Source organism: Suricata suricatta, chromosome 8 (assembly GCF_006229205.1).
Source record: "Suricata suricatta isolate VVHF042 chromosome 8, meerkat_22Aug2017_6uvM2_HiC, whole genome shotgun sequence".
Classification (NCBI taxonomy): domain Eukaryota; kingdom Metazoa; phylum Chordata; class Mammalia; order Carnivora; family Herpestidae; genus Suricata; species Suricata suricatta.
The window spans coordinates 722,450-733,484 of record NC_043707.1 but is presented as its reverse complement, the minus strand read 5'-3'; the positions used below and the strand labels follow the sequence as shown (position 1 = coordinate 733,484).

The window sequence follows — 11,035 nt, the reverse complement described above, 5'->3', positions numbered from 1 at the left end:
CCCTCGCTGGCCTGCACGCCTGCCCCCCCCGCCCCCCCCCTCGCTGGCCTGCACGCCTGCCCCCCTGCCCCCATGGCCCAGCGCCCCCCTCTCTGGCCAGGCGGGTCTGCTCCCCAGGCCCAGCAGAGGGCTGGCTGCGGAGTGGCCAGGCCGTTGTCCCCACCCTCACCAGGCACAGGTCAGGTCTCGGTGCTGAATTTTCTGGACCTTTAACGAAGGAGCGTCTTCACTCTCCTCATGTCCCTAAGTCCACAGTGAAGGTGAGCACTACTGTGTTGGTCTGATTTCGGAAGCAGGTGCCCCGAGCTGAGCTGGAGAGGCAAGGGACTCCACCACTCAGATCGGGGTCAGGAGAGCCAGGCCCTGCGCTTCCCTTATGGAACGTGCTGTGGGTCCAAATCCGGCACGTTTTATGGGGTCTTTCCTGGAAGTCACCTCGGCTGCCCTGGCAGACACGGGCCGTGCGTCACACGCCGTATAGCCCTAAAGGCTAGTGCAGAAGCGCCAGCCAAGGGAACATCGGCCTCTTGCACCCCACAAGCTGCCTGCAGACGGCAGGGCACAGGACCGTGGCCGCCAGGGACCTGGGGGACGTGGACGAGGGGGCCTGCCGCACCCCACTGCCCGTCTCCGCAGGAGGGCACACAGAGCTTGGGAGCCGCCGTCCAGTGTCCGGTCCCACAGCTGGAGGACTTCCCTCCGGTTTCACGTGGACGCTTCCCGAAGGCAGCCTGTTCCGCACTCGTCAGCGTTACTGGACACAAGCCAGGGCCACACAAGTGAAGGTTCCAGAAACAGGCCGCTGCACGGACCTCATGCTTCGCAGCTTCCTAGTGGAGGTTTGTGACCATCCCCCCAGCGCACGGGCGGCGTCCCCGAGAGGCATCACCAAGGCACAGCCCGCGTGCCGGACCCGCTCCGGAAGGGGATGCGCTTGAGCCCGGGTCGGAAAGGCACAGGCGCCCTCTCGAGTGGGACTCGTGACTGAGGTTGGGCCCCCGTGGGACCCGCCAGGTGTGTCCGGGGCAGCCTGTCTCCGTCACGAGCACGTCCCGCCGGGGCCGCCTCCCCGCCACGCGGGGGAACAACGGTGCGTTTGTGCAGCGGCGCAGCTGCTCGACCCGAGGGCTCCGGCGAGGGGAGCAGAAGCAGCTGGGGCTGCGCGAGGGCCGGCGGCTGGCGAGGCGGGGGCTCCGGCCAGATCGGCGGGGGCGGCGGGCAGCTCTGCTCTCCCTGAGCACCCCGGGAGAGGTGGGGAATGTTCCAGTACATTCACAAGGAGGCAGGAGGGCAGGTGACCCTCTGCCGGTACACGTGAGTCCCTAAGGTGGCAGTGTGTCCCTTGCCCACCCCGTCACCCGCTTGCCGGCACTTAGGTGGGTCTCTGGGCTCCGCCATCCACACATCACTCTGACTGGTGTCACTCAAGCTGCGTATTAAAATTCCCCTCATCACATCTGTGCCAAGTGAGGTGGCAATTAGAGGAGGGGGGCCCGGCGCTCTGGGGACCGCTGTGCACCCACGTGAGCGTCTCTGCGTCTGCGCGGGCAGGGCCAGCTTCGCCCCATGGGGCTGAGCAGATGTCCCCGAACCCGTGGGGCTCCGGTGGGCGCCGCAGCTGGCGGTCTCTGGGGCTTGCCCGGCTCTGCCCAGGACCCCGGTGCCCACCCGCCGCTCGTGTCCCTGCACAGCTGCATGGCCCTCCTGCCGCCTGCGCTTTCTCGCCGTGTGGGAGGGGGGTCAGGACAGCACCGCACGTCTCAGAAGGCGGAGTGTCCGCTGAGCACGCTGCACTGCTGGTCACGTCCATGTCCACAGCGTCCTTGGGTCATGAGGTCTCACAGATCACAACACAGCCCAAGAGAAATGAGTCCAAATTCAACGGCCGTTCCATTTCTCACAATAAAACTAGGGAAACTGTCATAAAAGGAACAAAGTTGGGTTTTTCCTAGTTGAGACAAGAAAGGGGGTGTGAGGTACATTGTACGGCCAAGGCCCCCGATCCCCGCGCGTGGGAAGGGAGCCTCGACTCCAGGGACCCGGTCCGTGTGCCCTCCGGGCGGCACAGGCAGCGCTGCAGAGCCAGGCTGAGCCCCTGGGGCTGTCCCACGCATGGAGTCCCCTGCGTAAGGATGGCCCCGATGCCCCCTTCCCGGCCTCACCGGAGCGCCTTGCCCATGACCGGGGGGAGGGGGTGCCACAGCCTGGTGGTGCTGTGGGCTCCGGCTGCCCACCTCGCCGGCCCCCTCCTCAGGCACCCTCTCTGTCACTCCAGGCCTCTTCCTCCCTCTGGAATGACCTCTGGGAGGTGCAGGGTGTGCTCCGGTGGCCCCAGGGACCCCAGCACAAGCACACATGGCCTGGCGAGGCAGCGAGCCCACGGAGAGGCCACACTGGGCCGTGGAGCGCAGGACTCGCTGCACCTCTGGGTAGGGCTGGTGTGCCCCTCGCCCCGGTGCCGGGCACTGCCTCAGAATGGGCGGGCCTGCTCCTAAGGCCAACTAATCGGGAGCTGGGGCTTCAGAGACCCCCAGAACATAGGAGAGTAAGTGGGTCCCCGCATTTTACTATGAGAAACGCCAAGCACAGAAAGTGTCAAACGGGCCCAAGAGAACCCGCAGGCGCAGCACCGAGACCGAGTGGGCCTGTGGCAGGTGCCGTCAGGTCCCCCGTCTCTACTGCCAGTGCCTATCCAAGTGAGTCGCAGGCATCGAGCCATCCGTGTAGCCCTAAAATCTCAGGTTCAGAACTCATTTAGGGCTGGCTGTCTGCGGTGGTTTTCTCTTTTTTTAGGAAAAAATTTACAGTGAAACGCACAGACCTTCAGGTGCATCTGACAAGTCTAAGCGCTTGGACCCCTGACCCACGCCCTCACGGGGTCACCCCAGCATCCCAGCGCCCACTGCTTCCCCTGTATCAGTTGTGCTCCTTCCAGAGCCTTCTGAGTGGAACCATAGCACACGGACCCTTGTCCAGAGCATCTTTCACGATGCATACAGTTTACCAGATTCATCCAAACAAGATGAGAAACAGTGTGTGCAGGGGCACCTGAGGGGCTCAGTCGTGAAGTGTCTGCTGATGTTTCGCTCTGGTCATGATGTCGCGGTTCGTGGGTTCGAACCCTGTGTTGGGTTCTGCACTGATAGCTCAGAGCCCGCTTGAGATCCTCTCCCTCTCCCTGCCCCTCGCCTGCTCGCACACTCCCTCCCCCCTTCCCCTCCCTCCCCCTCTCCCCTCTCATGTAGCTTCCTTTAGAGACCTAGTGAAAGCAGCCAGGAAGCTGTTCATGGTCCCTTGTGTCCACGACGGGCCACCCCGGTGTCCGAGGTGCACAGAGCACCAGCCCCCCCCCCGCACCCGCACTGCCCACCTTGCCGGTCAGCGGGGCCCCGCCTGTCGCCGTCATGTCCTGCGGTGGAGCTGCCGGCCGCCCCCAGGCCCAGCCCGCACGGCCCGACAGGAGGCCGTTTCACTTAGAGCCCCTGCCGCCTACACGTGCATCTCCCCAGGCCTCCCCTCTCCCCTGGGGCAGGCCGTCTGTCCTGGCGGGGTCCTCTCGGGAAGGGGCCCACAAGCCTCTGCTTCCGTGTGCAAACCCACTGACTTGGAGAGGCTCCCACAGACCCGCTGGCAGTGTGTGCGGAGCCCGGGGCCCGCATGGGGTCTGTGCAGGGCCCTACAGAGGGCCTGGCTCGGGGGGGGGGGGGCCGCGGCCTTGTCCCGCTCCCTCTGGCAGGTGCCCTGGTGGGGGGCGGAGACGGGCCCCTGGGCCCCACCCCCGTCCTGGCTGAAGCCTCATTTAAGTTCTGCTGAGTCTGGAGAACGTGTGGCCGCCGCTGATGTGGCCTTCCTGTCCTCATTCCAGGATGGGAGTCCCAGCTTCTGGAGACGGGATTCCTGGGAGTCTTCCTGTGCCCTCTGTGGACTCTGTCTCGCCTGCCCTCGGGGACCCCCCCGTCCCAGATCGTCCTGTGGGGCTTTCGGTGGCTCATTTTCAGAATCATGCTCGGAGCGGTAAGTACCACCTTAGGCCCTGCTGTGCCGCCCGCGGGGGCAGGATCTGTCACGGCCCTCCCTGGGCTCGGGGAGCCTGATGACACGGTTCAGATCAGGAAGGGCGGGAGCAGGTCGGACACACGGTCCCCTGTGGCCGTCACTGCCAGCGGGCGCTACCCGCCGGTGAGGTGTTCTGGTTCAGGGCCTCTCCGGGCCCTCACTGGGCCCGGCTGCTTCTGCTCCACCTCCCGTCCCCTTCAGTGTCTCAGAAACATCACCTGACCCTTAAAGTCAGGAGGGACCTGGTCAGCAGAGAAGGTGGCAGGTCGAGTTCGCACTCTCTTCTGCTTCTCGAGCTTCGTTAGCAGGATCTCGATGTTCAGGCTGGAAGGTGCGCTTCCTTCACGGGGTGGGGGGAGCCCGGCCCCAGGCTGCGCCCCGGCTGCCGGAAGGTTCCGCAGGTGCGGGCGGGCACGAGCTCTCGGAGGGCGGGGGCTCCTCCTGCGTCCCCTTCAGTCCAGACAGGCCGCGGCCGCCTGGCCCCGCCACCTGGCAGCGGCTGTCTGCTGAGCCCCGTGTCCCTGGCAGGCGGCCCTTGTCACCGGCAGCCTGGGACAGCGTCCGTGTGGCCCGCCCCTGACTCGGGCAGGCCCTGCCGGATCTCCGTGGGGCTGCTTCCTTTCACTGTGCAGTTCGTGAGTGTCTGTGGTCGAGTCCCCTGGAGACCCGTGGCTGGCGCTGGTTGGTGCCCTGCCCCCCCCCATTACCGGTCTGGCCAGTGGGGGCCCGTCTTCTTGCCCCGTCGCCTCAGATCCTGAGCGGTGCCTGCTCCTAACGGAGGGTTGGCGGTCCCAGAGCAGGACAGGAATCCCGGGGGCGCACGCCGCCCAGCCGCCCTCTTCCTGCCAGGAGCCCGCGCCCCCACGCCCCCCTGGGCACCGAAGCAGCTTCAGCCTGAGTGACAGCGGCCATGGTCTGGTCCCTGCCGCATCTGGGGCTGTGTGGCGGGGCCGGCAGGGCTCCAACCCGGGCGCCGGGCGGCGAGCGGCGAGAGCGTGGCCAGACGCCAGCACGGAGGCTCCTCGTCCTCCCGGACGCTCGTGCCCCTTTCCCTGAAACCCCGACGTCACTGGCCGTGGTCACCGGGTTCCACGTCCGTCTAGGGCTTCAGTTTGGATTTTTTCCTCAGTTACCTTTGAAAATCCAAGGTGTTCAGTGTTGGAGTCCTTCACCGGGGACCCGCCCAGCGCTGCAGGCAGGAGGGCGGCGGGGGAGGGGCGCGGGGGGGGGGGGGCTGCCACGGAGCCTGACAGCGCTCAGGCACCTTTCCTGGCATTTTGATTGACTGTTCGCAGCAGCGGGATAAAAATGTATCAGGTGCGCTAAAAGCTGTAATTACTGGATTCTGCACGTGTGTCGGGTGGCACTCGTCCTGGGCTGGAGAGCGGGGACACGGAGCCGGCCTGGGAAAGGCACCTGGCGCCCCCGGAGGGTGGGGGGGAGGGCGTGTTGCCCGCTGAGGACTGAGCTGCCCGTGAGCAAGGCCCCGGCCGGACCTGCTCCTGCTCAGAACCGGCACCACAGGATCAGAAGCCGCTCTGGCTGCCGTCTGTGACGGGTCCAGGGCGCCGGGAGAGGGGCTCCCACAGCGGGCAGTCAGCCCCCTGCACTCGCGGCCCCACGTGGCCTCCCCACCGCGGAGGAGCAGCCTCTCTCTGAACGGCTGTCCCCTGAGCCTGGCGTGTGTCACACCTGCTGTCATACCGGACAGCAGACGGGGGGTGGGGGGGGCAGGCGGAGGAGGGCCTGGGGTGAGGGCTGGTGGAAGGGCCCTGCGTCCTGCTGGAATTCGAGGGGCCAGGCCAGGAGAGGAGGGACCGGGGCACAGAGGGAGCCCGAAGAAGGACCCAGCCCCCCTCTTGCCGACTTGCAACAGCGTGTGGCTCCGATCTAATCCCGACGAAGTCTTCACTGACGCGGCCGCCCAGGCGCCCTGTCTGAGCAGCTGTATAAAGTAAGATCATGAAAACTCCAGGCCCCAAAGGGACTACTAACCAGCTCCGTAGAACATTCCGGGCACACGTTCAGGAAGCAGAGTAAGCTCAGTCTGTGAGGCCGGTGAGGACAAGGACGCTTCACGAAAAAGAAATCACCGAGCAGTATTCCTCGAGGGCGCGAACACAAGCGTCCTGACGCCCGGGCACGGAGAGCAGTGGGCTTCCGCGGGACCCTGGCCGGACGGACACACGCCCCACGGCTCAGCAGGCCCCCGGTGAGCAGCGACCTCAGACGTGATGTGACCGCCTCACCTGCAGAGGAGGGGCACCGGGGCGAAGCGCTCGCTCACAACTAACAGAGACCGCTGGGAGCACCAGGAGCAGGAGGTGCCCGCCGCCCGTGCCTGCCGCTCCGCCCGGCGCCCTTCTCCCCGCAGGAGGCCGCCGCGCAGGGGCGCTCGCCTCCACCCCGTCCCGCTGGCGGCTGCTGAAGCGAGGAAGAGCCGCAGGAGGAGACCACAGGGTCCTCACACCCAGCCGTGCCGCCAGCCGGGCGCCGACTCACGCACGGGGCACAGAGCAGCGCTGCTCCCCCGGGCCAGCAGGAGCCGCGAGGAAGTGGGGTTTGGGGGCCTCAGCCGTGCTGTCGGAGCTCCCGTGCCTCCCAGGACCCCAGAACCGCCGCCCGCAGAGGAGCCGAGGACCCCCACAGTGTCTGGCGACAGAGGAATTTCTGCCTGCCCCAAATCAACCTGTGCACATGCACGGGGACCGTCCCCAGAGCAGCGGGCGCAGTACGTGAAGACCTGAGATACAGGCTCTCCCCGGAGCTGCCCCGGGCTCCCAACACCCCCACAGGGGGTCCCCACGCCCTGCCCCCACCCAGCCGTGGACAGACCTGCAGGCCACGCGGTCTGCCCCGTGTGACATCAGGGCCGTCCCGCAGGACCCCCAGAGTCCGCTCGGAGAACCCAACGCCGCCGGGCCTGTGAGCACACACGCTCCTGAGCCCGAGGAAGCGCCCGCGAGAGCGCCGCTCGGAGCCGGTCTCTGGCCGAGACCCCGGGTGGGGCCGCCGCCCGCCTCACGCGATTTCGGCCTCTGCTCGGCCGCCCTTCCCTGCACTTCTGCCCAGGACTCTGCCGCGTAAGCTGCGGTGCCATCGCTTGCTTCGTTTCTGGGTTTTAAGTTAAGTCTCTGTTTGAGCCCTTATGATGAACGTTAGATGAATACACTGGAGTTTTTTAAAAAAAGAAAGTGTGAACCATGTCTAATAATCTCCAAAACTGGGGATGTTAGCAGAAGTCTAACCCTCTGTTCTCTGAAACTCGCGTCATTGCTGCGGGAAACGAGAAAGCCTTCAGCAGACACACGTGTGTGCCTCGGAAGCCCCCGCGCTCAGCTCTGCCGCGTCCCCGCCCCGACGGAGTCCTGGAAGGATCTTCCTTCTAGAACTTGAGGAACTGATTCTGAGACTTGTGTGGAAATGCCAGGACCTAGAGCAGCCAGAAAATCCTGAATGACAGTAAGTGGGAAGCGTCACCCGCCTTGCTCCAGAACATCCCAGGAGTCCCAGCTGGGGAGACGGGCGGTGGGGACTTAGGGCAGACAGCCGACTCCTTGGGGGGTCAGTGTGTCCGGAAATAGCCCCACACCGAAATCACTGGGACCAAGTCCGTGCCGCCGAGAAAGACACCACGGTGCCCTCTGAGGTGTCCCCAAGGGGTGGTCGCTGGCCCGTGACGGGGAGTGGGCGCCCTGGGCCGGGGGGTCAGGACTCGGTCCGATCACCGTCACACTTCACTTCTGGGCGCGGCCGCCTCCGCCCGCGTGCTGTCGGTGGCTCTTCCGGCAGTGGCGCTGCGCGTCTCCCGAGTTCGGAGCCCTCTTCCCGGCGGCTCACGTCGCGGGAGCTTCATAAAAAGTTCCGTCGCTTCTTCCTGACCCGGTGCCGCTGAGACCAGCCATGTTCATCGGGAGCGGTCTGTGTGCAGTGGCTGCGGCGGGCCATCTGCCGGTGGCGGGGCCCCAGGCGCCTCTCAGAGGCCGGCGAGGCATGAGCTTTCCTGTCGCATGCGTCTAGGTGACCCCCAGCCACCCGGAGGGAAGAGTGTGTTTCCACACGGCCTCACCAGCACGGGGCTGACGACTGAGCATCGCTCCCGCTCCCGGCCTACCTCACACCCACTGCGGCAGCCAAAGTGGGACCCTTCCAACACACCTCGTGGGCACACGGCCCTGCTGTTCTGTTAACACAAGAAAAAAGGCCGTATCTGAGACACAGAAAAGCGAGGCCGGTGGGCCTACATTTTCCAGGTCAGGTCGGCAGGCCCGGGAGCCGCGGCCGGGCTGTGCTCAGCGGCGCTGTGAGAAGACGCTTTCCTCACAGATGCAGCTTCTCAAGGCAGAGGAGGAAACGGGAGCCCTAAACCGCTCTGTGTCTATTAGATCCGGGCAGGTGTGATCAGAGCCCGTTCCGGGAAGAAAAGTGCAGGCCCGGATGGCTTCCCCGGTGGAATCTACCAGAAGCTTCAGGAAGAAACAGCGGCGCCCCTGCACCGGCTCTCGGAAAGCAGCAGAGGAGGGGACGCTTCCCAGGTCCCGTGACGGAGGCAGAGCCTGGCGAGGACATCACAGAAAGAAAGGAACAAAGACCGGGACCCCCAGGAGCAAAGACGCAGGCACCGTCAGCACAGTACCGCCGACTCCGTTCTGGCAAAGAAAAAGGCCTGGTCTCCCTCAGGAGCCAAGGGCGGCCGGACATCTGAAAATCGGCAGACGCGGCTCCTCTAGTAACAGGGCAAAGCGGCAGCGGCGTGAAAGAAGAGTGCACGACAGTGTGACACCGACGCACAACGCAGGGCAGCAAGGAACATCCTCCACCTGCCACGCCCCCACCTGAGAGGGAGGGAGCGTGCCGGCCCGTGTCCGCCTCCCGCCGGGAGTCTGGGTGCAGGAAGACGGAAGAAAGGCGTAAAGACTAGAAGCAAAGAAACAAAGGTGTTCACCCCCGTGATTCGATGGCTGAAAACCCAGTGGAATCTGAAACCCAACTAGCAAAGGAATACGTGAACGTAGGCTGCGGGACAAGGTCCGTGCGAGCACGGGTTCTGTCCTGCGTCCTGGGAAGAGACAGGAAACGGTGAAAACACCATCCACGGCCTCATCGAGAAAACCTCCGATGCGCACGCGGGAACAGACCCGACGGGAGACGCCAGGATGCGGGCGCGGCAGGCGCGGTGGCCGTGGGGGCGCGCGCTCGGACCTGCGCAGGTGGGCGCGCGCCACGCTCACAGGGAAGAAGACTGCGCATGCAGATTCAGGGCATTTCCCGTCAAAGTTCCACTGGGCTTTCTGGAGAGGCTGACATGCTGGTTGGAAGATTACATGCAAACACAGAGAATCTTGAAAAAGTAAAACTAAACCAGGAGACCTGCTTCCTGATGTTACAGTTTAATTTAAAACCGAAGCGTGGCATTGATGTAATCTAGAAAAAGGGGCCCAGTGCAGGAGTCCACACACGGACCACCTCTCTCCTCTTCAGCTGATACTCAGCCAGGGCACAGAGTCACGTCAGTGGAAGAAGGAAAGCCCGTCTTTACAGAAGTAATGGGGAGTCAGCGGAGGAACGAGAATGAGCTTGGCCAGGATGTCCTCTGCATCAGACTCTAATTCGAGGGGGACCATGGACCCCACTGTAGGGACCCCGCACAGGGACAGCCGGTCGACTGATTTCCAGCCACAAGCGCCAAGCCACACCCAGGGGCAAGTGCAGAACCTCACCAGCGTGAAGGCCGGGAAAACAAAGCTTTCCGAAGAAAACGCAGACATTTACCGCGGGGTGAGCAAAGATGCTCGATGGTGCAAAAAAAAATCGGTAACCATTAAAAAAAAAAGTGTTTTTTTGCTCGATGTACTTCGTCGATACTAATGTTTTCCATCAACACTGCACCAAGAAAGTGAACCGGCAGCTGCAGGCTAGGAAGGGTACTTGTAGCGCACAGGCCCGGCCAAAAATCAATATCCAGGATACGCAAACCACGGGAGAAAGGCAGGCAGGCGGCCTGGACACACTCGGAGGAAGCAGATCTGAGACTGGCTTGGAGTCCGGGGACGCGGGGCCCCCGGTGGCTCCCTGGCGAGAACGAGAACATTCCACGGGATGGACGTCCACCCCCTCTCTGGGGTGGCGGACACCTGATCGTATGCAAGCGTCCGAACACACTGGACTGAACACTAAGGTGTGTTCTGTTCGATGTAAATCCTAGCTTCCGCCCTTAGACTTGAGAGGGTGCATCTGCCTGTGGATGGTCTCCCCCCGGGGGCCCAGAGGCTGCCCTGAGGGAGCGAACCGGAACCGACGGAGACGCTGGATCTTGGCCGGCACCGAGGGGAGAGGAGGGAGACGTTGAGGCCCGGCCTCCCTTGGAGTCAGATGCCTCCAATAAAACCGCGTCCGATGTAGGTAAATGGAATGTGGCGCGCCCCACGATGGCCGGACACAAGCGATGTCACCAGGAGGACGCCCCACCTGGGACCCCCGACCGGAGGTGCGAGCGGGTGTTCGGAGTCACTGTGGGCAGAGAAGGAGGGGCTTCCCTGGGAGGCTCCACTGCCCTTCCCGACAGGGCCTAGGAGGTCAGGCCTCGGACTCCGGCTCAGGAGGTGTCGTGGGGGTTTCTGGAAGTGCCGTCTGCAGTATTCTGACCTTGGCCCCAGCTTCAGCCCCAGCTCGTGGCCCCTCGGCCCCCCTCTGCCTCTGTCCCCAGACGCTCCCGGCCCTAAACAGGCATGGAGTCCCCACGGCCCCCGAGGGCCTGCCGTGTTCTATGCTGCGCAGCCCGCCCCAGGAGGACCCCGCACGCCGGCCTGGCCATTTGCAAAGACCTCTCGAGTCCAGGGGGCGGGGCAGAGAGAAAGCAGCGTTCGTGTCCCCACCACCCGTTTCATGCCAGCGCCGAACTCGCCCGATGCAGCGGGTGGTCTCTCTGTGGCGGTCCCTTGGGCTGGGAGAGCGCCGGCAGCACCCTGGGACCCCAGGA

General features: G+C 64.5%; 1 protein-coding gene across 3 annotated transcripts in view; it reads left to right on the top strand.

The window, feature by feature from the left end:
• LMF1 (lipase maturation factor 1) overlaps nucleotides 1–11,035 on the top strand; it is a 67,452-nt gene that overhangs the window by 35,919 nt on the left and 20,498 nt on the right. Inside the window, exon 6 of one of the 3 annotated variants that reach the window (XM_029947687.1) lies at nucleotides 3,866–4,014. The exons of 1 other annotated variant lie outside the window; for it this stretch is intronic. In XM_029947687.1, the coding sequence (XP_029803547.1) occupies nucleotides 3,866–4,014 (149 nt within the window). Of the gene's footprint in view, nucleotides 1–3,865; nucleotides 4,015–7,497; nucleotides 7,519–11,035 lie in introns of those variants that run through there. One more of the 3 variants, XM_029947689.1, reaches the window with a different exon arrangement.